At 46.5% G+C, this 27,485-nt stretch overlaps 1 protein-coding gene across 12 annotated transcripts in view; it reads left to right on the top strand.

Annotated features, from left to right (window-relative positions):
• The first annotated feature begins 542 nt into the window (after nucleotides 1-542).
• JADE1 (jade family PHD finger 1) overlaps nucleotides 543-27,485 on the top strand; it is a 58,119-nt gene continuing 31,176 nt past the window's right edge. The window contains exons 1-2 of one of the 12 annotated variants that reach the window (XM_067735078.1): nucleotides 543-705; nucleotides 18,291-18,368. In XM_067735078.1, the coding sequence (XP_067591179.1) occupies nucleotides 18,317-18,368 (52 nt within the window). In that variant the 5' untranslated portion in view covers nucleotides 543-705; nucleotides 18,291-18,316. The other 11 variants (XM_067735080.1, XM_067735082.1, XM_067735086.1 and 8 more) reach the window with 11 other exon arrangements.

The following is a 27,485-nucleotide window of genomic DNA, read 5'->3' as shown; positions in this document are numbered from 1 at the left end:
ATTTAAAAATGTCATTCTAATTCAGAACTCCCCAAAACTGTTACTACAAAGAACTATGCCATTCAGCCTAAAAATAAAACCTCTCACCCAAACTACACTCCTTAATAGCCACATTTTAATCTACATAATTTTAAACTAAGTTGAAAGAATCCATTTCTAGTGCAGTGATGTCAGACAAGAGTTGGAACTGGGACAGTGTGAAAGGGATAATTTAAAAGCCCACCCCCCTGCTTGGAGACACCTCAAGAATTTCTAGGCTCACAAGGGAGATGAAGGAAGAGATTTTAAAAGCTGAAGAGTGCTGCTCTTGGCAAGCCCCTGCGGACACAGGCCGAGCCGGCTGCGGCGAGGGCCGCGAAGAGTTAACAAGGGACCGAGCCCCCCTCGCCTCGGGCTCTCCGCGCGCTCCCCCCGCCCTCCTGTCCCCACCCTCTCGTTTTGGCAAGGGATTAAAGTGCTCCCCCCTGTGGCAGCAGTGACCCAGAAATGAGTTTGATTCACACAGTCCTTCCTCCATAACCAGCCAAACGCCCGTCCGAGAGTGCCTCCCTGCGCGAGCGCCGGGTGTGTGCGCGCGGGCGAGAGCAGGGGCCCGCCCGGCTCCCCGCCCGCCAGTCAGTCCGCCCGCCCGCCGCGGCCCGAACTCATGCGGCGCGGAGCGAGCGGCGAGGAGCCCAGCGCCGCGGCCGAAGCCCTCCGCAGCAGGTACGCGCGCGGGCCGCGGGGGGCGCGCGGGGAGGGTGCGCCGGGCCAGAGTCCGCGCGTGTCCGCGTGTGGGTCTGTGTGCTCGTCCCGTTCCGGCGGCGGCGGCGGCGGCGGCGGCGGCGGCGGCGGCGGCGGCGGCGGCGGCGGCGGCGGCGGCGGCGGCGGCGGCGGCGGCGGCGGCGGCGGCGGCGGCGGCGGCGGCGGCGGCGGCGGCAGGACGAGCAGAGAGGCTCAGCCATATTTGATGGTTTTGTTGCTTTGCTTGGGAGTTCTCGGGAGTAATTTAATGCCGAAGGTCGCTGCCTAGTGGAAATAATATAGTACGTCATTAATATGGCGCCAAAAGATTGGGTTCTCGATATGTAGCGAGGAGGGAGGGCACGCAGCCGCCGAGTGCAGCGTTACTATCCCACCAGTAACTTGGGCATTGCCGGGGCGGGGGCCAGAGGAGGAGAGGATGATTTTTGGATCCTGAGAATTGATCTATGTTGGATCAGTAAGTTTTATTATGATTATTTTTCAATTTTGGGGAACTGAAGACTTAGAGCTTTTTCTTCTTTTGGGTTTGTGAAGAACATGCGGTTTTCAGGCCAATCATCAATTAAAACGCGTTCAGAAGCAGAAGCCCAGTTTAGTTGGCTTTAGTATATTAGAATTTTTTAAAAAGCCGAAGTGCATTAGGTTGCATGAAAGTGGAAAGCATAGTAGCAACTTGGTAGACAGATGGCAATGGCAGAACACAGGTCCGTGTACATATATGAATCCAGAGTGTGTGTGACCGTGGTGGTGATGGTGGTGGTGCGGGGGGAAGGGACGACGACTGTATTTGCCCAAACATAGGTGTGTGTGTATAGGTACATCTGTGTTGGGTGGCCGCAGCCTTAGCTCTTGTCACCGCGTCACCACATGTCCAAAATATTCATTGCATCAATTCAAGGGCAGTGAGGGAGGGGTGGTGGGGGAGTGGATGGACAGTTTAGAAATTAGATTCTTCCAAATTGGGTTTCCAATGATCAGACCTTTTACTTACAGCGAGACTGCCTGTGAAGTGTAAAACCCTTTATCGGTGAAATTAGGAAGGAGTTGCACTGGTAGAGCAAACTACGGATTAACCATGAACTTAAAACGGATTGCAACTTGCAACCTTTGGCACCATCTGCAAATTGTGGAGGTGGTATCGCTAGGTCTTCGCTGCCTGAAATGAACGTGCAGTGTGCACCCCGGGACTGCAAGTTGCAAAGCCCTTCAGTGCACGTGTCTTGTGCCTGCGAGTGTGTATTTGTGAGTTGGGGGCTGTTGTTCGATAGCTAGCAGGCTTTCCGGGTTGTTGGAGCTGGCTTGCAAATGCGGGAGAGGGATGGAATGTGGAATGTTGACCGGGGAACCGAATCCTGTCGGAACGGTCCCATTTGCTGGAGAAATTCGATCCCTTCCACCTCCTTCCCGCTCCCCCCGCCCGCCTGCGGGCTGGAGGCGGGGCCGAGGACGCGGCTGCTGCTCAAAGTGGTGGAGCGCGGCGGCGGGAGGCAGGTGCACGGCACCCGCCAGTGGGGGTGCCTCAACTTCCGCGGGCGTTTAAATAGCAGCCTCTCTCCCCTCCCACCGGTAATAGGTGACCTGGCGGCCGAGGGCGGCGGGGGGAAGGGGACGGGGGATACCCGGGAGCGAGCCTCCGCGGCACGTGGGCAGGTGCTGGGTGGCCCTGGGGCCAACTTTTGTGGCCCGCCTTTGGCGTTGGAGGAGAGGTGGCTCCATGTGGAAATGGGGGCGGGCGGCGGCTGAGGCGCTGCTTTCTCGGCCGCGGCTGGAGCGTCACCTAACGGTCCCAGCAGAGCTGCCGGGCCCGGGGTGGGGGGCTTCGGGGGCGGGGACGCCCGGCCCACCGCGCCCGCGCCGCGGGAACCCCGCACAAAGCCCGAGGCGCGGGGGCGGCCACCGCGCTCCCGCCTGGGGAACTGCCCGAAGCCCGTCGCCGTCCCCGCGCTGATTCCGGCGGGCGGCCGCAGGCGTTTGTTTGTTGGTTCCGCGCCGCCTTCCTCGTCGGATGGCTTCCTGTGACAGAGGTGATACACAGTTTCCAGAACTGTCTGGGGGCGGGAGCGGGCGCCGAGCCCTCTCCTAGCTGCTCGCGGCCGCCGCAGCTCCCGCTCCCGTCTCACAACCGTTTCTCGCCGGCGCGCCCGCCCCAGCCCGAAGGTGCCGCCCGGGAGGGACTCGGGGAGGGGGACGGCGCGGCCGTTTCCAGCGGCGCAAGTGGCTTCTACACGCGAGGGAGCGTTTGATTTGCAACTGGGGCCGAGCGGATTGGTGCAGCTGGCGGCGGCGGGGCGGGAGGAGCGGCGGCGGCGGCGGCGGCGGGGGGTGGCCACTTTCAAATGGAGAGGGCGGCGGCGGGGACGCCGCTGCGGAGGGGACGCCGCTGCGGAGGGAGCGGGGCTTGGTTGCGCCACGAGAAGGTGTCATCACTGCACCGGGGCTAATTCCGGCGGAGGTGCCGGGAGTTACTTTCCCCTCCTCCCGCGCTGTTGTTTCTGTCGCCTTGGGAGGAGGAGGAGGAGAGAGAGAGAGGGAGGGGGCAGCGTCGCCACGCGAAGCCGCGGCCTTGCGCACACCCCGGCGGGCCGCGGGAGCCGCGAGGTGCGTTCTCCGGTGCGGGGCGGCGGCTCAGTACTCCCCTCCCCGGGATCCCCCTCCCCCTTCCTGGGGTCCTCAGCTTTCTCTCTGCGCAGCCCACCCGCACTCTCCCCCCTCCCACACGGGTTCCGCATCCACGAGTCCTTCGCCCCGGGTTGCTCCCTGCCCTGTCGTACACCCTCGCCCTGGCTTCCCCACCCTGGGCTCCCCCTCCCCGGCGCGCGGGGGCGGCCGTAGTCCCGGCACCCGGTGAATGCAGCGTGCAAACAAAAAAGCGGGCGATTTAAACGTGCCTTCGAAACCCGTTAGGAATGCGTCGTCACCCGGAGACCGTTTAAAAGCAGCTTGGGCTGGTTTTCTAGTAACGAGGAGGGAGGCGCCCACCTCGCTTCGGCGGCGGCGAAGGTCTGCCGCCCTCTGTTTACCACAGCCGAGGGGGAATTTAAATTTTCTTTTTGTAAAGTGATAGCTGCAGTTGAATGACTTGAGACGGCTACATTTTTAGGAAATTGCGAGAGAATCTGAAGTTTCCATTAATGGCAATGCTTAGGGGCTTCTTTCCCAAAGGTTTTTATTAGGGAACTATTTTTCCTTTTTAGAAAACCCGCTGCGAAAGGCTAGCTCTCTAGTTACCTACCTGGCTCGAGGCTAATATCTTTCGAAGTTAATGAACTAGTTTTAAGATCCAGAGAAATTATTTCCCTGAAAGCTGATTTAGACAGTGATCCACCAATGGTTGGAGATTACTTTAGTAAGTGGTATTTGACCAAATCACAGCTAATCAAGATTTAATCGCTTTTAGGTGGAGGAAGGAAGCGTTCGGTGTAACTGGACCTTACTTCCACAGACAACACTGTTGATACAATAATGTGTGGTAGTAGAGTGGGCAACACACACTGGAGAGCTAACAGGATGTTCTGTGTGTGACAGTCTAGCAGATACCTGGAACTGAGAATTCTTAGTCCTTTTGTCCCAAAGGTTTCAGTCTCATCTAATGTCACTTTTAACTCAGATGACTTTCGGATTGTTTGGTTATTTTGCTTTCTTCCTTAAGTTTGTGTATTTTTATATGTGTATTTGATGACTTGGCATTTTCAGCTACGTAAGTGTTACACATCTCCTTTCCTCCTTACACCAGCCAGAGATAAAGGCAGTAGAACTTGAACTTGATTCCATCTTAAGGTCATAGGCTGCTTTTCAAGAAGAAAAGTTGAGTGGGTTGTCACAGATTTTTAACTTTTGACAAGGGTAGGTATATGTTCATTTAGAAAGAAAAAGATCACCCCCCCCGCCCAAGTTCCTCCTCCATCACTTGACAGGTTTTCAGCCTATAAATTAGTATTTTAGTTTTATATTTCTTACGGAGATTGAAAGAGTAGCTATAAAGGGAAAATAGTGAGAAATGATGAGTGTGCTGGAGAGACCAGGGAGAGAAACTTTTTTGGAATTTAAGGAAGTGTTGTATTTTAGAAATGAACAATTGCTTAGCCCAGACACTTTGGGGAGAAGGATTAACTAAAAACAGAAACAAAATTTGGAGGACTTGGTGAGAATACAAGCAGATCTCCATGTGTTTCACCTTCATAAATACTGATTTTGGACTTCAAGGAGCCCTTAGTGGCTTAAAGTATTATTACAGAAGTGGTGTTACGTGTACATTGTTGAAAATTAGAGAAGCAACTATAAAAACACATTCCTGCCACCTAGAAATCAGCATTGTATCGTTTTCCAGATAATTGTGTATATGTTTGTATGTATGTTTTAATCGGAATGAGTCATACTGGCTCTACAGTTGTGTAGGGAGTTTTTGCTTTTTGGTGTCCCCCCCCCGCCCCCCCCCCGTTAGCAGGCTTGTCTCTTATTGGGAGATATTCAGATTTCCTCACTCGGCCCTGAAATATAACACAGCAGCTTTGTCTAAAACGCTGTCCAGTCAGAGACCATTTATTGCATCTGGTTATTTCCCGTAAGTAGGTTTTAGTCTGTGTAGTAACTTTGACAGAACCTCTGGCATTGAGGAGGCATGCCTTTGGAATCAATCATGACTGGATTTGAAAGAGTTGGAATTAAACTAGCATTTTATTGTAATTTGGAAGTCTTCAATTTGGAGATTATTTGTTTGAAAACTACTTTAAAGACATTTGCGTGATGTTTTTATCCACAGACTTGCTGGAAAAAGAATTATCACCTGTTTGTGTTCCAGTACTGAGGTGGTTAGAACAGCAAACATCAAGATATACCCTGAGAAAACCATAATTCAAAAAGAGTCACGTACCAAAATGTTCATTGCAGCTCTATTTACAATAGCCAGGACACGGAAGCAAACTAAGTGTCCATCGACAGATGAATGGATAAAGATGTGGCACATATATACATTGGAATATTATTCAGCCATAAAAAGAAGCGAAATTGAGCTATTTGTAATGAGGTGGGTAGACCTAGAGTCTGTCATACAGAGTGAAGTAAGTCAGAAAGAGAAAAACAAATACTGTATGCTAACACATATATATGGAATTTAAGAAAAAAAATGTCATGAAGAACCTAGGGGTAAGACAGGAATAAAGACACAGACCTACTAGAGAATGGACTTGAGGATATGGGGAGGGGGAAGGGTAAGCTGTGACAAAGCGAGAGAGAGGCATGGACATATATATACTACCGAACGTAAAATAGATAGCTAGTGGGAAGCAGCCGCATAGCACAGGGAGATCAGCTTGGTGCTTTGTGACCACCTAGAGGGGTGGGATAGAGAGGGTGGGAGGGAGGGAGACGCAAGAGGGAAGAGATATGGGAACATGTATATGTATAACTGATTCACTTTGTTATAAAGCAGAAACTAACACACCATTGTAAAGCAATTATACTCCAATAAAGATGTTAAAAAAAAAAGACACCAGGCACTGACCAAATACAAGTCAGGAGTTGAGGAGGAGACTTAAGAATGTCATGGTTCTGTTTGCTTTCCTTCCTTTCTGTTGGGGAAGCTCTTTCCTCATTTAGTGATGCGGGGCATCTGTTACACTCTTAATGGTCTGTCAGAATTTGCATTATAAACCCAGTTTTCCCACATGGTTAATAACAGTAAGACATCCTCTGGAGGAAAATATGACATCTTAGCCAATATCTTGCTTTTTATTTGGATTGGAATTAAAAATTGTTCAAACAGTGGGAGTTATACCGGTTAAATTTTTTCCTCCCCTCCTTGTGCAAGCCTGTGATAGCTAGAACTGTCACCATGTTTATCGATACCTTAAAAAAAGAATTTATTTTTTTCAAATGAAGGCTGGCTTTGCTTGGAATTGTTAGTTTCTTAGGTGGTGTCAGCAGCCTGGTAGGAACCTTAATTGGGAAAGTTTTAGTTCCTGAGACAGTAAGTTGTTTCCTTGAACGTTTTAGTGTTCAGTCTATTTTGTCTCTTTTCAAGACCTGGCAGCACTTTATTTGATTATGAATTAAAATTTGGACAGTTAATATGTTTATTATTTGTAGTATATAATATTTCAAAAAGTTGAGACTTAATTGAAACAGAGTCTTGCCATTTGCCTGGTGTACTTATACGACAATATTGTTCTGTGATTGGGAGGGGTATATATTTTGATGTTTTCACAGTTGGTGGGCTCTGATGGAATAAGTTAACTCTGCATTCCTAACAAATGGAAGAGTGGCCTTGGAGGGCCTTTTAACCTTTGAGTTGGAAGTGGCATCTTGTCTTTAAGTTTAGCTGGGGTTAACTGTCATGGAGAGAAAATCTAGTCTAAGAGGATATTATTGATATTATTGATATTATTGATATTATTGATCCTGACTCTGGCCATGTTATTGTGGCCTGGCCTTATCTAGCCTAGACCTTGAATGATTATTAAGGATGTCTTCCTCACCTGAAAGCAACAAAAATAGATTGCCAGAAATGGAATGGAAAGCCTGGTCTCTGGGGAAGAGACTGGGTATTTCCACTTTTGAGTCCTTTATTAACTCTAGAGCAGTGGTGTATTATGTGTGCCTAACAAATGTTCAAGTACCAAGCTTTTGATGAATATTCTAAAACAAGTCAGATATTAACTTTTTGCTTTTGGTTCTTCAGGTAGAGTTAAGACATAATAAGGTGACTGAGGACAGTTGAAGTAAGTTCATTTTTAAAACTTCAGGTTCTTTTGGGCTTATTTGCTGAAGGAATTAATCCACAGTTTTCTCTTGGTTTGAAAGCTCTTCCAATTGGCAGTAATATATACTTTTTAATATTGAGCATTTAATGTTTGCACAGGAGGTTTTAATTTGAAAATTCATGACAGCTGCTAAGACAGTTTCTAAGCAGTTAAGTGAAGGTTTCATGGCTGAGGGTCCAAACTGAAGAATAAAAGAGCATTTTTTTTTTCTTTTACTCCTTACTCCAGGGTAAGTAAGCAGCAAGCATTGGCAAGGTTAACAAGTTGCTGGAGTTTGAGCTACCTGGTTCGCATTTGTTTAGCACAAAGTACACATAACATGGTTTAAGGTTTTTCTTAATGACTCGTGGTCATTTTTATAAGCATCAGTTATTTCAGTGTTGAAATAAAATGATGCACTTAAAGATGTGTAGGCTGAGTTCTGGTGGCTTGTAACTTTTTTAAGGTCAAGGACACTTGAGTTCCAAAACCTGTGGAATCTCTCCCACAGAAAAAGTGAGTTGCACCGAAATTTGCATGTCATTTCAGGGTTTGGATGAATACCTTTAAGTGCATCCTGGGATTTCAGTTTAGCATTTAAATTCTGGTGACTTCTTTTTATGATTTCTCTCTGATCCTTTTACATCCCTGTTAACCATGTATTGTAGTGAAAATGCCTGTCTAGAACAGTCATTTTTCGGCTTATTGGTCACTGGCTTGAAAATCAGATAAGCATGTTAGAAGTTTTTATAACTTTGTGTACACTGGCCCCAAGTAGGAGCCTCAGGGGTTTTCCTTTGAGAAAAATTCATGGGTTTCTTGGCCTTTATTTAAGTTGTTTAGAGCACCACCACCACCACCCCGCCCCTCCCTCTCACCCCCTTACTGCCAGTCTATTGATTTATAGCAGGAATCAGTAAACTTTTTTAGTAAAGGGCCAGATAGCAAATATTTTAGGCTCTGTGGGCCTGACGTCTCTATTACAGCTGTTCAATTCTGCCATTGTTGCGAAAGCAATCGGTGGACAAGAGGTAAATGAATGAACGTGGTGTCTCCCAATAAAACTTTATTTAGACAGTGAAGTTTGAATTTGGTATAATTTTCAGGTGTTCTGAAATGTTCTTTTGATGCCCTCTCCCCAAACCATTTAAATATGTAAAAAACATTCTTAGCTCAGGGGCTGGACAAAAACAGGCTATGGACCCCTGATTTATAGTCATGCAGCCTTACTATACTATATGTACTTATAGTATATACCTGTAGTATAGTATAGTGATAACAGCATCACCTAGTCACCAGATTGTCTCTGCTGGGGCTGAATTCCCTTTCTGATAGGAATCTGAAATAACAAGTTGAAATCAGAAGGTTGTTTGATAAATATGAAGGGAGTTGGCTAGTCTGAGGGCTGTGGCTCTTAACTTTTTGATTCCTAGATCCCCTTTGAGGATAGGATGTGTAATACAGGACCCTGTGTACCTAGGAAAGCACAGCTAGGGAGTCACACCCTCCAAGGGGACCAGGCCAAGAAGGGTATACATTTATAACCTGGGGATATACATTATAACCTGGGGATATATCCGGAGGGAGATACATCCAGAGGAAGATAACCTCTCTCCAAGTAGGGTGTATGTGTCACCGATCAGAAGTTAATGCCAGCTGCTCAGAGGACTCCTACCCCTGTGATAGTGTCCAGGGAACTACTGGCACACTCTCTTTCCGGCTCTACCTTTTGTAGGCTCCACCAGGCAAAATGGCATTTGCAACCATATTCACATCAGCTTCCAGGAAACCGTGTTTTCAAGTTCCAAGTTAACAGACTGTTACTTAGTACATTTTAGTTGTCGGCTCCCTGGTAACATGTAGTCCATGGCCTTAATCTTTGAGATGACCTCTTTCTAAATCGCAGGAGGTGTCCAGGAGCGGGAAGCCTGTGGTTCAGGCGCTGGGAGGAGGGTGGATGGCACAGGAGGGCCACCCATCTCGGGAACTGGTCTTTGGTTCAGCCACTGGCTTCACCCTAGACCTACCTACCTGTGTGTCCCCGCTCACGCTGCTTAACCTCGCCAGCGTTTATTTACGTACTTGTCTTTTTAAAGTCGGGCCAGGTAAATGATCTCTAAAATGTTTTCTAGTGCCGCAATTATGATTTTATGGGTTTCTTTGGGGAGGGTTTCCTGTAGACACAATCCATGAAAAGGGTGAGACTCTTCAGCTTTCGCCTCAGAGAATAATACTTTCCAGACCTTGTTGGTAGGCTCTGAGACTGTCTTATGTTTCCATGACCATAATAACGAAACTTGTACAATTGTGATGAAATGTTTGTTTTCATACGTAATTCAGATGATGTGTAAATGCAGTTTTAAGTGTGCCGTCTTGGTCTCCTAATGTACAACACTGGGAGTCTGAGTTTTTTTTTAAAACAGTACTTTAAAAATTTTTGGTGACTTAACATTGTTAGTGGTAACTGATAGTTTCTGACAACCGGCTATAATCAGGGAACAAAGTTCCTCAAAACAGCTGCATTTCAATCTGTGCACAGTGTAATTGTCATTAACTGGTTGAGTCTGGTTTCTGCAGAAGCTGCTTTGTATATCCTGTATAAGAACATCTGGTTTGAGCATTTAAAAATCTTTTAAAATTACGCTTTATCACTTGGCATTTATTGGCTTATTCTTCCAAGGGTAGAATAAGGGGTTGTAGACTCCTTTCCATCCTTATCCTTACCTTGATTCATTCAGAATTATCTCCTGCTAGCTAAGTTACACTTTGTTTTTTCTAAAGTGTTATTCTTCAGTGAAGTTTTAGAGTCTGATCTGAAGATGTGCTTGTGTGTGTGTTATAAATTAGAATTTGGTTCAGAGATCCCAAGAATCTATTCTGAAGAGTTTGGTCTTAGTTTTTTCTGGTAAATTGTCAAAAGAAAAGTGTGAAAAGAGGACCTATAGGGCAAATAGGCTTTGTTTTTCATTTGAATTCTGACTAATAGCAATGTGTTAAGGAGGATTCTGAAGTCATGCCTGGGTTTGCGGTGGGGGTGGGGGAGGGGGGGTGGAGAGTGACCTAATTTATTAACCATGCCTGCCTGCAATGGGTAGAGGAAATGGTGTGTTTGGTAACCATCTCTGGAATGTAGCTTTTTTTTTTTTTTTTTTTTTACTTTTTTTTCTGAAATAGTACTGTTCTTAAAGTGAATAGGAAGTTGAGTATTTATTCTTTAAAGGTAGTTTAAACCCTAGTTTTCCTGTCTGGCTTAGTTTTTCTAATTGCATATGTTTTCAGTGACCTGCTACTGGCGCTGGATATTCTTATGTTTTGAAAGCTTTACTTTTGAAGTAAATAGTGAATGAGTGATAGTAGCATTTTACAGCACTATCCTGTTACCTTTTCTATTTCTTCGTCCTGTGCTATTTTGTCAGGTGTTTTGAAACAAGACAAGCCTTTGATACCCCATCTCGGGAAGGAGGTGGAATGTATATAGTTTATTGATGGTTGCTCATTTTAGGCTGGTGCCTGCCAGGGGCCAAGAAGTTGTGTTCCCAGCGTCTTCTATAATGTGAGGAGCAGGGAAGAAAGGTTTGGGGTTTTAAATCTTTACTATTATAAATAGCGTAGTACAGGATCATGGTAAAAAATTAACAACATGTAAAAGGTCATAAAGGGAGGTAAAAGTTCCCAACCTATTCTGTTTGGAACACTTCAGTCACATTTCTCAGAGATAAACACTATTAACCTTAATGTTCTTCCAGAAATTTTCCCTGAGTATGCAAGCATTTGGTGTATATATTCTCTTCTCTCCTCTTTTATATGTAAATGGACTGATATTTCATTCCCCCCCCCTACAGTTTGCTGGTGTTTCTTTCTTGATATGTCTTTGGGATCTTCCATATCTGAGCATATAGATCTAACAGAAAGGAATTTGGGGTAGATGGAAATAGGGATAGAAGCTCAGGATTGGAGGCCAACGTGCTTGATTGCTTTTATTGTTTGGGGTGAATTCATTTACTCTCATGTAAAGGGAAGTTAAAAAAGATACATTACAAATACAAGTGATTGGAGTGTTTTGTCATAACTGCTCTTTAGGTACTGACTCTAATTGAGTCATCAATTACAGAGACCTGGGAAGGGTTTAATAGATTGTTCTAGGACTCATAAGCAGAGATTGGATTATTAATAAATTGCCAAATGGGAGCTGCCTAATTCATTCAGAACCACTCTTACTTATAAATTCCTTAAAATCTTGAAAAATTGTTTTATTAACTTTTAAAGTCTGAGTTTAAAAATAATTTATAAAGAATTTATGGTGAGCTAATGTGTTGTAGCACTTGGACTTTATTAGTAACATTCATAGGAGTAAATCTTGCAGTTAAGATTATCTGGTCAGTTCTTAAAATCTTTTCTTTTGGGAGAGGTGGTTGATTATTGCTAATATAAACTCTTTTCTGCTGAATATTTTCAAGTATGATGTCTTTGCAAAGGTTCTATAATAGCTTGGGCAGCATTTCTTTTTTATAAATTTGTTTATTTTTTGGCTGCGTTGGGTCTTCATTGCTGTGCGCGGGCTTTCTCTAGTTGTGGTGAACGGGGGCTACTCTTCGTTGCGGTGCACGGGCTTCTCGTGGCGGTGGCTTCTCTTGTTGCGGAGCACGGGCTCTAGGCGCACAGGCTTCAGTAGTTGTGGCTCAGGAGCTCAGTAGTTGTGGCTCGTGGGCTCTAGAGCGCAGGCTCAGTAGTTGTGGCGCACGGGCTTAGTTGTTCTGTGGCATGTGGGGTCTTCCCGGACCAGGGCTCGTACCCGTGTCCCCTGCATTGACAGGTGGCTTCTTCACCACTGCGCCACCAGGGAAGCCCCCTTTAAACACATCTTGATGTACGACATTATAAAGGACACATTTTTAAAAGTTCCGTTTTTCTGGGTTGAAATATTTAGACAAGGTTAAAACTTTAACATTTAATATCTAAGCAGTTTGTCAGTTAAGTCAAATCTGTGACTATCTTTTTGACCAGATATAACCCTTTGGTTAAAGTGAGAAATCTGGGTTTGAGTTACAGTCACACTAGTCTTTTTACGCTCTGAGCATATGAATTAGATAGTGTTGTCAATTTGAAAACTTACTACCTAGGCGATTAATGTTTGCTTTAAAAACTGAGGTAAGAAATCAGCTGGATTTCCTTCACATTCATTTAGGGATAGGAGATTACTGTGAAGTATAGGTCATTATTATATTTGGGTATTTTGTTGCCTTGGGTACTGTATACTTCATAGAAGACAAAAAGAAAGAAGACATATTAAGGAAATGTAAATCATTTTTTATAGGGGAGGTAATAGTCTATGACCAATAACTTAGCAATAAAATTATCAGTTGCATAGTGTTTAGAAATAATATTTGAATTGTGTGAACTTAGCAAACAGAACTAGCTCATTATAAAATACCTTTATCTTTATGTAAGACTACTTGGTGTCTGAAAATACATTCTTTAAAGTACATTTTTATATTATACATTTTCTAAATACATTATAAAATGTAGTACATTTAAGTATTAGATCATTAACTTTGACAGAGAATGGAAGGGCACCTATAAATTTGAAAATAAAGTAGTGGAACTTACTCCAGTGAAAGGTCATTTAGATATTAAAGTGAAGCATTTTAAATTCCATAAAGCTGAGTGAGCATAGGATACAGTTTATGTACAGGAACTCAGTCATTCATCCTATAGGTTATTTTAACACATAGCTAATCCAATACATTGCATTAGGTAATACATAGAAAAGTAGTATGTAGAGGTCTTTAATTGAACTTTAATTGAATTGAAGTTCTAGAACTTCTTGAGAGTGAAATAAATAAGAATGAAAACAGAGTGGACAAAACTGATACTTTGAAGGAAAAAAACAGCCTTTCTGCATATAAACCATAAGATAATTAAAACCACTAGGGTGTAGTCCTTATTGTAGCTGTAGAGTTTATGGCCTGATAAATGGTCCCTGTTCCACCACAGAGAGTAATTCTAGTGACTGGACAGTTTGTTTTCCTCACAGCTGTCTTCTTCCCGGGAGTAGCGTTGAACAGACATCCTCAGATTCTTAATCATCTTACTCCTTTGTAAAAGCTCTTCTCTCTTTGTCCTCCAGGCCACTTCCCGTTCTTTCTTAGCTGGAGTCACATGCCAGTCCTGCCTCCCTGGTGCCACACCCAGGTCGCTGAACTTGCTCCCTTACAAATTCCTGAACCACTTGGGGATGGGTTCCTTCAGCTGATGGCTGCTCTTAACTTAGGGCCTGCTGACTTCCCCCCCGAATTTCAGTCTGAGGAAACTTACATTTGAAGGTTTTGAGGTACCTTGCCGTCTCACATACATAGCCCATGTCCACTATGATCCATGCATCCTGTAACCTTTATAGTAGGTACCACACTGAGGCTACTTATCTACTTGCTTACTGTATCGCCCTGTGGGCCATTCCGTATCTTGTTCACCATATTTCTGGCATCTAACTTGATACAGTTGTAATTGAATTACTATATTAGCTAATCCACTACATTTTAACCCCTGCGACAGAAGAGGCTGCAGGAGAGTGATCTGCATGTAGGATGTTACCTGTGCTTCCTGAGGAGATGGTGCTCTGAGCAGCTGCCACTCGTGCCTGGTTGTCTTGGCATGTCCCTCCGTGCTGCCAAAGGATTGTCGCTTCACTGATGCAGCCAGGGTCTTTGGCCAGTGACTTCCTCTTACTTGGTCTTTCCAGGCAATGTTCTGATTATAATCAGGCTTCCTAGGTAATCTTTCGCTTTTTGGGCAAAGTCCCAAATGCCCAATAATTAGTGTTTTGTCTGCCTAGCTGTTATGCTCCTCATGGCAAATGGACACTCCAGGCTCCTATAAATTGCATCACTTTGAGCCAGTTTTGATGAAATCAGACAGGATGTCAGGACAAGCCCTATTGAGGACTGGACCCAGAGGGCTGGGGGTATCTGTTGTAGCTGCCCTTTGAAGTCTTGTTTTGCTCAAGACCTCTCTCTGTGATGTCTTTATTTTACATTTAATTCGAGAGAATCTCTTTTCTGGAACTTACTATAACCTTTTAGAGACACGTATATAGAACATTTAAGTGATAATGCAAGGCAGGAGTTGATTGGCTGTTAAAGAAAATAGTACATTAAAAAGTAGGGTGAAAAAGTTCTAAAAGAAGGAAAAATGTGAAATGAGTGGTATAGAATGTAAATGCTTTTAATTGGGATGGTTGACAGGGTACTTAGTGACTTTGAGCTGTGCCCTGGAGAAGAGGTGGGATTGGGATGGATGGGGGCGGGGGAGGAAAGGGCCAAAGGACCACCATCAGCAGAGACTGAGGATGGAAAGAAGAGGTGTTTTCAAGGATAGAAGCCAGGCAAACTGGTTACAGGGGCTTGTTAGGAGAGATGTTTGGGTAGAGCAGGGAGGGGCCAGGTGGTGGAAAACCTCTGAGTTTCTGGCTGGACCCATTTGCAGTGTGGAACGGAGGGAGAGACTGGCATAGGGAACAGCTCGATGAGGTCACCTCGTAGGATGGTTTAATTTGTTGTAACAATTGGAAGGGGTAAAAAATTGTGGGCATGGAGAACGGAAGGGTGGTGCCTAAAGTAATCTTCGGTATAGGTGGCTGAAGACCTCGTGGGGCAGTAGGGGGACCGGAAAGGGTCATACGTTATGAAATGACAAGCCTTGGCAATTGAATAGAAAGGTAAGAAGGGATGAATATTAGTAAATAAATGAGCAAATAGCGAGATTCTGAATGTGAAGTTGCTGCACAGAGGAATATGCTAGGTTATATGTAAAGTATTACAGCGTTTTGCCCAAAATGTGCTGCTGCTTGTTGTTACCTCCCCTTTGCTCTTCAGGACTCCGGCTCAGAATCTTTCCGACTCAGTCAGGCTGTGTTTCTGTAGAGTCTTGTGTTTACCACTGTCGAGCATTAAGCATATTGAATTCCTGTGGACTTGTCTGTCTTCTCTGCTAGACCAGGAACTCCATAAGATCAGGGATAGTCATTTTGCTCCAGCGCCTCCTAATATATTAGGTATTCACATGTTTGTGGGATGCATTATATATGCAGTTATATTTTCTTGCTGCTTTCTCTGGAGTGTTGCAAGTAGCCCTTTTAATTGATTATTACTGATCCTACTACCACCTAGATAATACTCAGTGATTGCCCTAAATGCTGCTAAGGGCCCTCGGCTTTCTCTCACTGGCTTTCATTGGACAGATGTTTGCAGCATGCAACCGCTGTAGTGTCTGTCTTAAAGATAGTCACGTGTGTGTGTACTTGGATTTCTTGGTGGAGTAAGTAACCCCAGGTGAGGTACATCAGGCTGATGTCAAGGATTAAGTACGTTAGAGCCCCAGAGGAGGCGATTCTGGCGTGCGCTCACCCCGTTCCTGTACCAGGTTCCCTGGAGAAGTACAGCACAGCATTCTCAACCTTCTTTACTCAAGATCTTTTAGGGCTGGTGAAAACGGAATTTATTAGAACAAAAGTACTATTTTTACTCTTCTTGCGTAATTTTGCATGAGAGTATGTATGTGTGTTTAGGAACATCATTCTATTTTGGTCAATGCTTGCATTCTGTATACAGTGACTGAAGCGCGTGCTTTCTCTGGGAAACTGTGGAAAGCTAGCAGGAAAACATTTTGATTTTAAAAGATTCTCCGTTTTCCAAACTCTTCCCTTTAGGTAAATGTTAGCTGTCCAAGTCAATGAAGCTGTGACCAGCGTTTGTTGCCTCATTTCCAGCTGGGGACCGTTCGTGCGCTTTCTCAGCCTCTTACCTTCTCACAGTTCTTACACCCGCTCCTCAGGTGGGAACTGCATTCTTCTTGCCCTGCTGCTTCACGCTGTTACTTTTAAGGAATTCCTCTTCCGGTAGCACCTTCCTTTTCTTTTCTTCTTGTTGTAAAGCTCTCTTGTAATGTAGGCCCTAGGGAGCTGAGGCTGAAGCTGTTGCTGGGAACGAGTGGTCTTCGCCTTTCCGTCCCCTCCTTGTACGTCCTGACAGGTCCGGAGTGGGAGCAGGGGTGCCTTCCAGGAGGCTGGAGGAGGGTTCAGCTGTCAGCAGTTGGTGTTTTGGCACATGGTGACAGGGCGGGGAAGATAATCGTTTCAAGAGGGGAGGGGGCCACGGGAGTGTGTTGTCTGCGGAAGTTTTTCCGGGGGTGGGCCTGCCCCAGGCCGAGTTGTAGGTTGCTGGGTGTCAGAATTAGGGGTGAACGGGGCTCTGCAGCAAAGCCGGGGAGGGGCAGTGAGGGTGGACTTTAGGACTGTGACCCCGCCCATGACTTGAGTGAGGACTCACGTCCCGGGCTTCCTTGTGGAAGTTCTTTTAATGGTTTTGGAAGGATCATTTGGTAAAAACACACAAACTTTAATGGGTGAGTGTCTCATAAAGAAAGTATAAAATAGAGATTAGGAGCCTGCATATTTGAGAGAATCATACAGGTCTGTTTTGTAGGTGGGAGCAGGCTGCAAAATGGGGTGCTTTCTGCCTTTTTGACTTCAGCTTTACAGTTCCACTTAGAGTGGACCTTTGGGTTTTTGATTTCCGACTTGTTGTAGGACAGTTCCTGTCTTGTTTCGAGCACGGTGGTTCCACATTGTTTTTCCACACCATTCCTGCGTGCCACACTCTTAGAAGCTCATCGCATTGTAATGCTGTGATTCCCAATGAGGGAGAGGTTGGGATATACTTTTCTGAGGGGCTGGATGGGTAGGGAATGGATGACCAACCATACTTTGACTTGGAAAGCCCTCCTCCCTCATTGGGAGTCACTGATCTGGCAGTAAGATCAGGGCCCTAAAGATGTCGAGGTGATCAGTAGTTTTAGTTTGGAAGAGCTTTTCGGATTTGTTTGGAAAGCTGCCCTGTGTGAATATAACCTCGAGTTCACCTGTGTAAGTTCAGTGACTGGCCGTTCAATCTCGGTGCACTGCCCTCTTTCCTGAATGCAGTCTTTCTCTCTTCTGTGGTGCTGGAGGCCTGTTACCACCTGGCAGGCGTTGGCAAGGTGGGCTGGGTGTCTGCACGAACTGCTTTCTTAGTTTGGCTGAGTTAGGTTGGACAAGGCCTGTAAGGAGTCGGGGTGAAGGGTAGTGAACTTGGATTTGCAATTAGAAGTTCCCTGCTCACAATGTGACCTTGGGTAAGTGGCTGCTTTAGCCTGAGTTTCCTAATGAGTAAAGGGAAGGGGTCTGGATCCCAGTGAATCACTGAGGGGTTGGAGATGACTAGAGGATACCTTTGCATTCCCAGTTGTCCCGTTGGTTTTGTTCCTAGGACTCCAGGTACTCAGCTTTTGGGCTTCTTTTAGCAAAATTTGCCCGAGAAGCATCGTCACGCCCAGCGCAGCGTAAATATTCACACGTCCCGGCACAGCCCCATCCCCACGCATATGCACACGCGTAAAATACGAATCTGTCTGCGGTGAGGAAGCCCTGTGCTCATTTCCGGGGGTTTGTTCCTGCAGAGCCTGCTGCCAGTCCCCTAAAGAGACTCCTGGAGTAGTTGTAGTGATAATGTCACAGGAACGAGAGAGAAGGCCTGGCACCTTGGGGAGACCTGCTGATATGTGACTTCTCCACTCCTCCCCCTCCTTTTTGAACCTGTTCTGTTAATAATTGCACCTCATTATGTATCTTTGGTCTTTTTACTGCTTACGATTCAAATGCTACTTAAAGCCGATTGTTTGCTTTTGTGTGCTGTAAATCCTGGGCTGCCATCTGAAGCACAACTTGATGATTGTGTATTATCATCTTGGGTTAAGTGCTGTCTCATTGCCTTGCAGGCTGCCTGCTGTTTCCCGGGGAGATCATGAAACGAGGTCGCCTTCCCAGCAGCAGTGAGGATTCTGACGACAATGGCAGTAAGTCCTGCTTTGTTGTTCTTGGAACCTACCAGGGTTTGGGTCAGTGTAAAAACATGGTTCTTTAATGTAATGCTTTAAATAGCTGAGGCCCTTCGAATATCAGGGAGGTCAGCGAAGAGCTGAGGCCTGAGAAACACATCTGAGTGTGATACTGCAGGTCTGTAACCAAATCTTTCTGGGTAAGGTTGACTGCAGGCAGGCATTCCTCAGGCTTCCTGTTTGTTTTCCAGAGATGGATAATCCAGTTTCAAGAGTCACTGGTGTGTCTGTTTTTCCTAAACATCATTTACAGCACTTCACAGTTGCTCTTTATGAAAAGGGAACTTAATCGAAGCCAGTTAATTATTAACTAGTCCAACCCCCGATACAAAGGGAGATTGAGGACTGCCTAGTGTGATGTGAAAATATTAAGTACACGAGTCGGCGGTCTTCAGTTGATTTGAACATGCCTGTATTTAATAATACTACTGTATGCATCTCAGCTCTCTGGCATCCTCGTATTTTCACAGTGCAGCTGAGAACCAGAAGTTAGTTGGCTTCCAGGCAGGCAAAATAAATGTCACACAGCATCTGTGTATTGGGAAGCTAACAGACGATCCTGGGAAGAGCTCCCTTCAGATAACAAGGAAATTTTGTACCTAGCACAGTGCCTGAGCTCTGGCCCGTTATCTTATGTTTTATATTACAGATCAAATTTGGGAAACCTTGAAAGAATGCTCGGTCTGCTGAGTGATGGGAAAAGTATTGGGCCTGCTTTCAAGGAACTCTGTCTTTGGCATATATAAGATTGAGCTCCGATGGAAAGTCACCAGGACAGTCGGAGATGCCTTTCTGATGCACTGTGGAAATGTATATATGTAGACACAAACTCAGGAGGGGGAGGGCAAGGGAAACCTACAGAGGAGATGAAAGTTGGGCAGGTCCTGAAGGATGAAATCGTTTCAGGCAAACAGGGTTGTCTTTCCGCGCTCCAAGTTTTCGGCAGATTAAAAGTGGCAAATTAGAAAGCAAAGCTTTGCTGTAGGTGGCCACACTGACAGCCACCGGAAACATTAAAAACAGAAGAACTCAAACACAGCAGTTTGACTGGAGCGTTGGGTGCAGGCATGGAGCAGTGGGAAGGAGAACTGGTGGTGATGGGTGGGTGTTGGGTGTTGGGGGTACCTGCGAAGTAAGCTGAGACCAGAGGACGGTGAAGGGCTGGGAGCTCTTGGGACAGATGGTGGGAGCTAGTGTTTGGCATGAGGGAGGAGTGAGCTGGGTAAGCACTCCAGAGAGAGGGGCGTTCCTTCTGTTTCAGGGAGCGGTATTAAGGGGCTGTACCCCGTCTGTGGGAGCGTTCGGGAACCCTGAACTTCTTAGCGCTTATCTATTCACGGCCCTCACTACCTGTTTTCTCTATTTACTTAGGCTTTTTACTCCTTGAGGCAAAAACATGCTTAGGTATTTCTTTTCTGCCCCCTGTGGTGCCGGTCAAAGTGTCCTCTGGAGTTACAAGCACTCAATAAACGCTTGCTGTTAGCCCGTGTACACAATTTGTCCTGCAGCAATTAAAAAAGAAAACAACTTGCTTTTTAAGTTCAGAATTAATCAGAAGAAGGGTTCATGAGTTATGTCCGTGTACTAACAGTGCCTGGTAAAAGGCTCAGAGTCCTGTTTTCCTCTGATTTTGGTTGAGGAGCCGGTCCGTGCTCACGTTGTTGACTCTCAGCACTGCCTCATGTCCACTTTGGGAGAGCTGGGTTAGAAAAGGTTCTCCTGGAATGTTCTCTCAGACTTAGACTCTTCCCCTTTCTGGACTAGAGGATGTGCATTCTTGACGTTTCTGTGTGTGTCTAAGTGTCCTCCTGTAATCCAGTGACGTCGGATTAGGGCCAATCATTTTCATTTAAACGCCGATTTAAAGGCTTTATGTCCAAATACAGTCACATTCTGAGGTATTGGGGGGTTAGGCTTCAACATATGAAATTTTGGGGGACACAGTTCAGCCCATAACAGCCCTAGAAGACCAAGTGCTTCATCTAAACCTATATTTCCACCCAGAACTCTAGGGGAAGAGAGTACCCAAAGTCCCCACCAAAAGTCTATCCATCAGGTCACCTTCCTGGTAATGGGCCTTTTTCGTCCTCCAGCTAATATGCCTGTGTCTGTGCTGGCCTCCCTGAAGAAGGCAGGGATGGAGGACTAAGATAAATACCTACAGGGTACAACCTGGGTTTTGTTCTACCCTAGGCTACACGTGGAAATAGAGTGGTGGTGGTAGAGGATGAGGATGCTAGCTGCTCGTGGAAAGGAGGCAGGCTGGCTGTGTCCTGGAGTTGATTCAGTGTGAAGCGAGTGGTGACACTTGATGGCTGTGCTGTCTGTCCAGGCCTAGTGATTTGGTCATTATGGTGGATGATGGTCGTGGTAAACAGCTCTCATTGAGACCCCCAGAATGCCAAGCCGTACGAACACATGTACATTATCTGCACCATGGGACACACTCCCCATCCTTTCTGAGGGCAGCTGCTGCCCAGTGTGGGCTTCTGCCACCAGCCTGCCTGTTGGCACTGGAGCCCATCCTCTTGTGTAGGCACGTGGTGGGTGTGGGCAGGTGCCTTCTGCCCCTGCAGTCAGGTGCACAGAACTGGGCCTGCCCTTAGCTGGGTCTGAGTACTTGGCAGCCCTGCTTGTGAGATGGGCGGTCCGTGTGGTGGCCTCTCCCCAGCCTTTCCAGCCTGCGGTCCCGACGGAAGCCTGGCAGCAGCTCCCGGCCCAATGCAGAGCATGTCAACGTGGAGAAGAGGCAGCTGCGGACGTCAGCTTGGGGCCCCAGCACCAGCCATGGTCACGGCTAGGCCCCGCTGGCCTCCTGGGCTGGGTGGAGCCCTTTGCTTTGATTTCTGGCCTGGTCCAGGGGAACACCGGTGTGGTATTTACAGTTGGGGATGGACCGGCATTTTCTGTGCCAGTGCAAGCCCTCATCCAGCTGCAGACATAGTTGTTGAAGCCTTTCTCCGGGTGCCCTGGACTGCCAGCCTTGGCAGTTGGATGAAGTAGCACTGGGGTGTTTGCAGGCTGTGTCTGTAATTGCTGGGCTCCTGGGACTGGGTGGCTCAGCCAGTCTCTGAAGTTATGCATTGTGCCAGGGTGTGGCCCGGGGAAACAAGCACTTTATTTCCTGCTTCCAAGTCCATGGTCCTCTGTGTTAGGGGTTTTGGCAAATGTGGCAGTGGGTCCCCCAGCTATTTTTGGTGTTTCCATCCAGCCTGCAGGGAGGAGGAAGGAGCTGGAGGTTGAATCGGTCATCATTGGCCAATAATTTTATCAATCATGTCTCGGTAATGAAGCCTCTGTAAAAACCCAAAAGGACAGAGGTCAGAGAGCTTCCAGATGGCGAGCGCGTGGTGACTGGGAGAGAACGGTGCGCGCCGAGAGGGCATGGAAGCTCTGTGCCCTTTCCCCATGCTTTGTCCTACGTATCTCTTCGTTTGGCTGTTGACTCATATCCTTCAATATCCTCTTAGAGTTAAGTTGGTGATCTAGTCAGTAACATGTTTCTCTGAGTTCTGGGAGCCGCTCTAACAAAGTAGTTGAACCCGAGGAGAGGGGCTCATGGGAACCTCTGCCAGTCAGAAGCACAGGTAATAACCTGGGCTTGGCAACTGGCATCTGAAGTGGAACTTGGTCTCACGGGACTGAGTCTGGAATCTGTTTCTATCTCCGAGTCAGAATTGAGTTGAATTCCTGGACACGCTGCTGGCGTCTGACAGTTGCTCGTTGGTGTGGGGAAGCTTCCACAAGCACGTGTTGGAATTGGGTCTGGGAACCATTTTCACCTGCCTAATGCCCTAAATTTCAGGGCTGTGTTGACCACCCCGTGGGAAGGCCTGGTGTGTGGCGAGGGCTCTGGGGCCAGGCACCTTGTGAGGGCCCTGCCTGGTCTCCCGGTTTTTCACACCTGCGCTGACCCTGAAACACTCCTGTCTTCTCCAGTTATCCAGCCAGCTTCTGCTCCATCACTGGTGATAACGAAGGCACAGAGAATAGCTGAGTAAAATTCAAACCTACTAATTCTGCACTTAGTAATGCAGGTCGATGAGTGGCAAACATGAAGTTTTGTGAGGGCTTCTGTGTTTCTGGGCTCTCTCCAGCTTACAGATAGAAAATGAAGAAAGACCAGAATTTTTAGTGGGTGAAACGTCCTTTCTGCTTTGGACCCTTTATGTTACATTTTTAATAACTTGCCGTCATGTTTTTGGTCTGGCTGTGCTTGGTTTCCTTCATGGCAAGTCTCTGGAGGCTTCTTGGAGGTTTCTCTTTTGCATAAAAGTTAACTCTGCTTCCACTTCTCTTTCTGTTTGACTGTACCTTTAATTTGCTCCTTTCCCCCCATCAGTTGCATCTTGTGATACCGCAGAGTTGTGTAGGAATTCTTGAAATGTGGAATTTTGGGCTCAAGTACTACAGAACGTGGGCTGTGCCCGTGTCTCCTCCAGGCACCTGGAGATGGCTTTACCCCTTTTCAAACCCGACTTGGGGCTTGTCCTTGACATCGATGGGCAGAGCATCGTCTTGGGCTTGAGGAGTAACTAGCACAGCATGATCTGGTCTGTGGACTTGGACTCAACAGAAGGGCCGGGTGACCATGAAACATTGTGTCAGTTGGTCAAAGGCCCAAGTATGTTGAAACATTCTTGGGCCAGTTCTCTTAAGGTGCCCATTAAGCTTTGTTTCTTTGGAAGGTGGAAGTGAGTTGGACGGTTAGAGCTAAGCCATGCTGGGATGGAAGGGCTGGGCTGTGGGAGACGTGGGGTCAGACCCCGATAGACACAGCAGTGGTGTGAGAGGCTCGCCTTCTATCATGCAGTTCAAGCAAGTAGAACTACATTGCATTTGTTTTCTTCTTCCGGATAGGACCTTGCATAGCACCACTTTACTGGCACAGGGCTGGCCTGGCCTTGCTCCCTCCAGCCTGCTCTGCTGTGGTGACACCGGCTGGCCTGCAGGGCTCCACACTTGCCGGGTCCCAGCACCTTCCTTTGTTAAGCTGGTTTAACACTCCTGAAGACACCAGAGTAGTGTTTAGCATCTAGAGGCGGGGTCTGAGCCACAGGAGATTCGCCATTTGGTCAGTGGTGAGGTTCTTTTGTAGTTTGCATTTGTGGCGATGTGAACAGCCACCCAGGCTGCCACTCATTCTCATTTCTGAACCTTTCATGCGCTGCACCACCTGGGAGGCTTAACACACACGAGCTACCGAATGTCGGAGGTGTGTGCAATATGTATTAGATTTGCTCTTGAGGTTTTCTTCCTTATTTTAGATCTAGGGCAAGACAGCATGACTATTTTTAATATTTCAAAGGAGAGTGTTGGAGATAAATGCATAATAGCACCAGAAGGCAGGGTTCATAATGCAGTGCGCGCACGGGAGCCACGCTCTCGATGCCGCGACCTGTGAGCCTGCTATAGCTTTTATTATTCCCCCCACATTTCTGTTTTAAGGGAAGATGGGGATAGTAAAACAAAGCAAGGGTTTATTTTCTGTTAATTCTTCTCAGTGTTTCATGGAGATTAATTGTTGATACTCAAACAGCGTATACGTCAAGAATTTAAAAGTCACGTACGCTTGTCACTAGAGCGGACTTAACTTTAGGTAGTAATATCTTGTGTGTGGGCAATAAAATAATTTTAGATATTATTGCCAAATTTTTAGAGTTCCTAACTTCTCCTGAAAGCAACGAGAAAATAAAACAAAATCTTACTTGCCATATTCTTTTTTTTTTTTTTTTTTTTTTGCGGTACGCGGGCCTCTCACTGCTGCGGCCTCTCCCGTTGCGGAGCACAGGCTCCGGACGCGCAGGCTCAGCGGCCATGGCTCACGGGCCCAGCCGCTCCGCGGCATGTGGGATCCTCCCGGACCGGGGCACAAACCCGTATCCCCCGCATCGGCAGGCGGACTCCCAGGGAAGCCCTATTTGCCATATTCTTAATTTAGCTTGTCATTAAATGTTAGCATTCTGAAAACAACAAAATGCAGCACCAACCCAGCATAATCTTAGCACGTGGTTTTTAAGAACTAACAAGTGGCCAGTATTTTACTATAGTGTAAATCAGAATCTCCCAGTCCTTTTGGTGTTTGAAATACTCTAATTTCTGGCTTAAAATTCTTTTTCCTCCAACATACTTTCAAAAAAAAATGTTCTGTGACATAACTTTTTAAAATTAAAATGGGTGCGAATTATTTTTGCTTGGATCGTGTTCTGGGAAGTATCCAGAGGGAACATGGGTGAGGGAGGAGAACTGGCGTAGGAACGTCAAGGCACTTGGCTTGGAGTCTCCTGTGGACTGGCCGTGGATGTCTTTGTAGATGGAGGTGTGTTCCAGTCAGGAAGCAGTGCCCCCGCCATGCTGTCTTTAAAGGCATTAGTGCTTTGTTTCCCATGGCCTCATCTTCCTCGAGATCAAAAGCATGACTTCTCATAGGTGAAACAGAGCCACCTCCGACTCTTGAGTTACAGTCCCAAACAACGGCACTGTGTTCTGTTCACTTAAAGACGTTTTTTTAAAAAATTGAGGCTCTGCTGTGTGCACAGCACTGACTTAGGTATACTGTGTCTTGTAACTAGTTATGACACAGTGTTAAAGTGAATTAGAAGGAGGAAATCACCATCAGCAACTGTCTGCTGCTGGACGTGGGAGGATCCAGCTTCTCACTGTTCAGCAGCAAAGTCTAGGTTTTACACAAACCACCTGTGCAGGGTAAAACGGAGCGTTTTCTTTTCCTTTACTGTTAATGGATGGTAGAAAATCATCACTTATTCTCTGCACACATTTAAATTTGTACACTTTGATACATTTTGACATGTTTACACCCATGAAATCATAAAACTCATGATAATCCTTCTCTCCCCACTTTCCCCAGTCAACCTCTGATCTACTTTCTGTCCCTATAGATTAGTCTATATTTTCCAGAGTTTTATATAAATGGAATAATACAATACATACTCTTTTTATCTTTTCACTCCACATAATTATTCCTGCATTCATCCGTGTTGTGTGTATCAACAGCTCGTTCTTTTTTATTGCTGGGTAGTATTCCATGGTATGGGTATGCCGCTGTTTGTTTATTCATTCACTCTGTCAGTGGATGCTTGGGTGGTTCTATAAATAAGCTAAGAACATTCCTTATGTCAGTGATAATTTAAACTTAGCTTTCCCCCCAGTCTTTCCCTTTCTGCAAAGTGAGTTTAGTAAGATTAATTTTTCTCTTCCTCTTTTTGCATTAGGCAAATTAAAAGGAAGAGGAACAGACTTTCTGGGTGGACCAGAATTTCTCTTGGGTAATACAATCAGATACCAGATTTGTAGCATTTTTGAATATCTGTTTTTAAAAGCAGGCAACATTTTTCAAGAATATAGAAGCAGCCCTGGAAAAAGTTACTAAATGATTGCAATTACTTGGATGTGTCCTGTGCCAGCAAAGCTGCAAGCTTCCTGGCAACCTTGGAAACCACCCTGGAGGGATCCTGACCCAGAAGGAGGCAAAAGAGGGTCATAAAACTTAAGAATGCATGAATTTGTTGTTGCTGCTTTTAACTCTGAAAGTGTTCGACGTAAGCGCTTGTGTCCCCGGACCCCATGTTAGTTATTGAAGTACAGCAATGGAATGGCTTAAAATTTCTTGTCATTTATAACCCTGTACCTAGTGATTCACAGTAAAGGGGGCATCCCTGTCTGCCCTGCACCTCTTCGCCCTCCCTGAGCCCCGGGGCCGTCCGTCTACAATTGTCTTGTGCTTTTCCCCCGTCTCTTCTTACCGCCTGTGGGCTGGCCAGACGATGGCCTGCAGGACCGGACGGTGGAGGAGAGGCCTGTCTGGAGACATGAGCTGCTTAGCTGCCTTCCTCATCAGGTTTCTAATTTGGCTTCTGTCTTCCTTTTTCCAGTGGTGACCAGATTCAGAGCTTCCTACAAGTCAGGCTCACCCCAGTGTGCCCAGAGTATTTCTTTCAGTGTGGGTGTGAACTTTATTCTTGTTCATCTGGGAGTCTAGAGAGACACACTTAGGATTGTTTTTTAAAGAAGAATTTTCTAGACTGTTACTGAACAGTGCGGTAGCGTCACCGATAGGAAATCTAATTCTGCTGGCGTAGCAGCAGACCGTCAGTCAGTTGACCCAGTAAACAAGCCTCAGGACTGGCCATCAAGGGTCGTGCCCTTCCCTGTCAGAGGGAAGCTTGGCAATCCCCTTCAGTCCCTGTCATTGCAAATCTGATGATAGGCTTATGGGCAGAACCTACTCCCTAATGCCCCCAGAGTCTTAAGGATGCTTTGATTCTGTGTCCCTTGTCTCTGGAATCTGTAGAGATAAGGGTTTCCTGTTTTGAGTGGCAAGTGATTTTACTGGTAGAATGGCAGTTCCCTCAGTTTTTAGCTTTTATTTGGGGCGGGGAGTTGTTAATTTCTGGGAGATGGTACAGTTTGTTCACCATGGAGGCACGTTACTGGGAAGGTAGACAGGTGGTTAGGGCTGTTTCAGATCTCTGGTGTCAGTACGGCACCCGCGGACAGGAGGCGGTGGCAGAGGCAGAGAAGAGGAGCTGGGCTCTGAGCTGTTGGGCCGTGGAGTGGATGTGTCCTGAGTGAAGAGAGTCTAGAATGACTCTCTGATTTCGGACTTCAGGTAGAGATGGTGGTGATATGCGTCAAAGTAGGAATAAGGAGAGCAGGTTTGAGTATAATGTCTAGCCCAGTCGCTGTTGTGCTGGGTTGACTGATCATAGGAACGCCATGGGCTTGACTGATGTCTGATCTGAAGGGTGAACATGGACCTGGTGCCGGGGAGGGAGGTTAGTGTGGGAACGCAGGTCTGACAGTCTCCTGGGCCTGCCAGGTAAGACCATGGGCGTGGATGGGCGCTCCCCGGGGAGGGCACTGGAGCAAGAAGGTGAGAGAGCTCATGCGGGAGGGCAGGGACCCACAGTGGGGACACCAGGAAGGAGAATTGCCGCTGCGGCTGAGGGAGCGTCTCAGGCAGGGTGGAGACAGTGCTGCAGAGGGGTCTCAGGCGCGAGAGGAGCTCAGACTCGGTGGCAGTGTTAAGAGACATAGGTGGCCTGGTAGGGCTTC

Source organism: Pseudorca crassidens, chromosome 4 (assembly GCF_039906515.1).
Source record: "Pseudorca crassidens isolate mPseCra1 chromosome 4, mPseCra1.hap1, whole genome shotgun sequence".
Taxonomy (NCBI): Eukaryota; Metazoa; Chordata; class Mammalia; order Artiodactyla; family Delphinidae; genus Pseudorca; species Pseudorca crassidens.
This window is presented reverse-complemented; position numbering and strand designations above follow the sequence as displayed.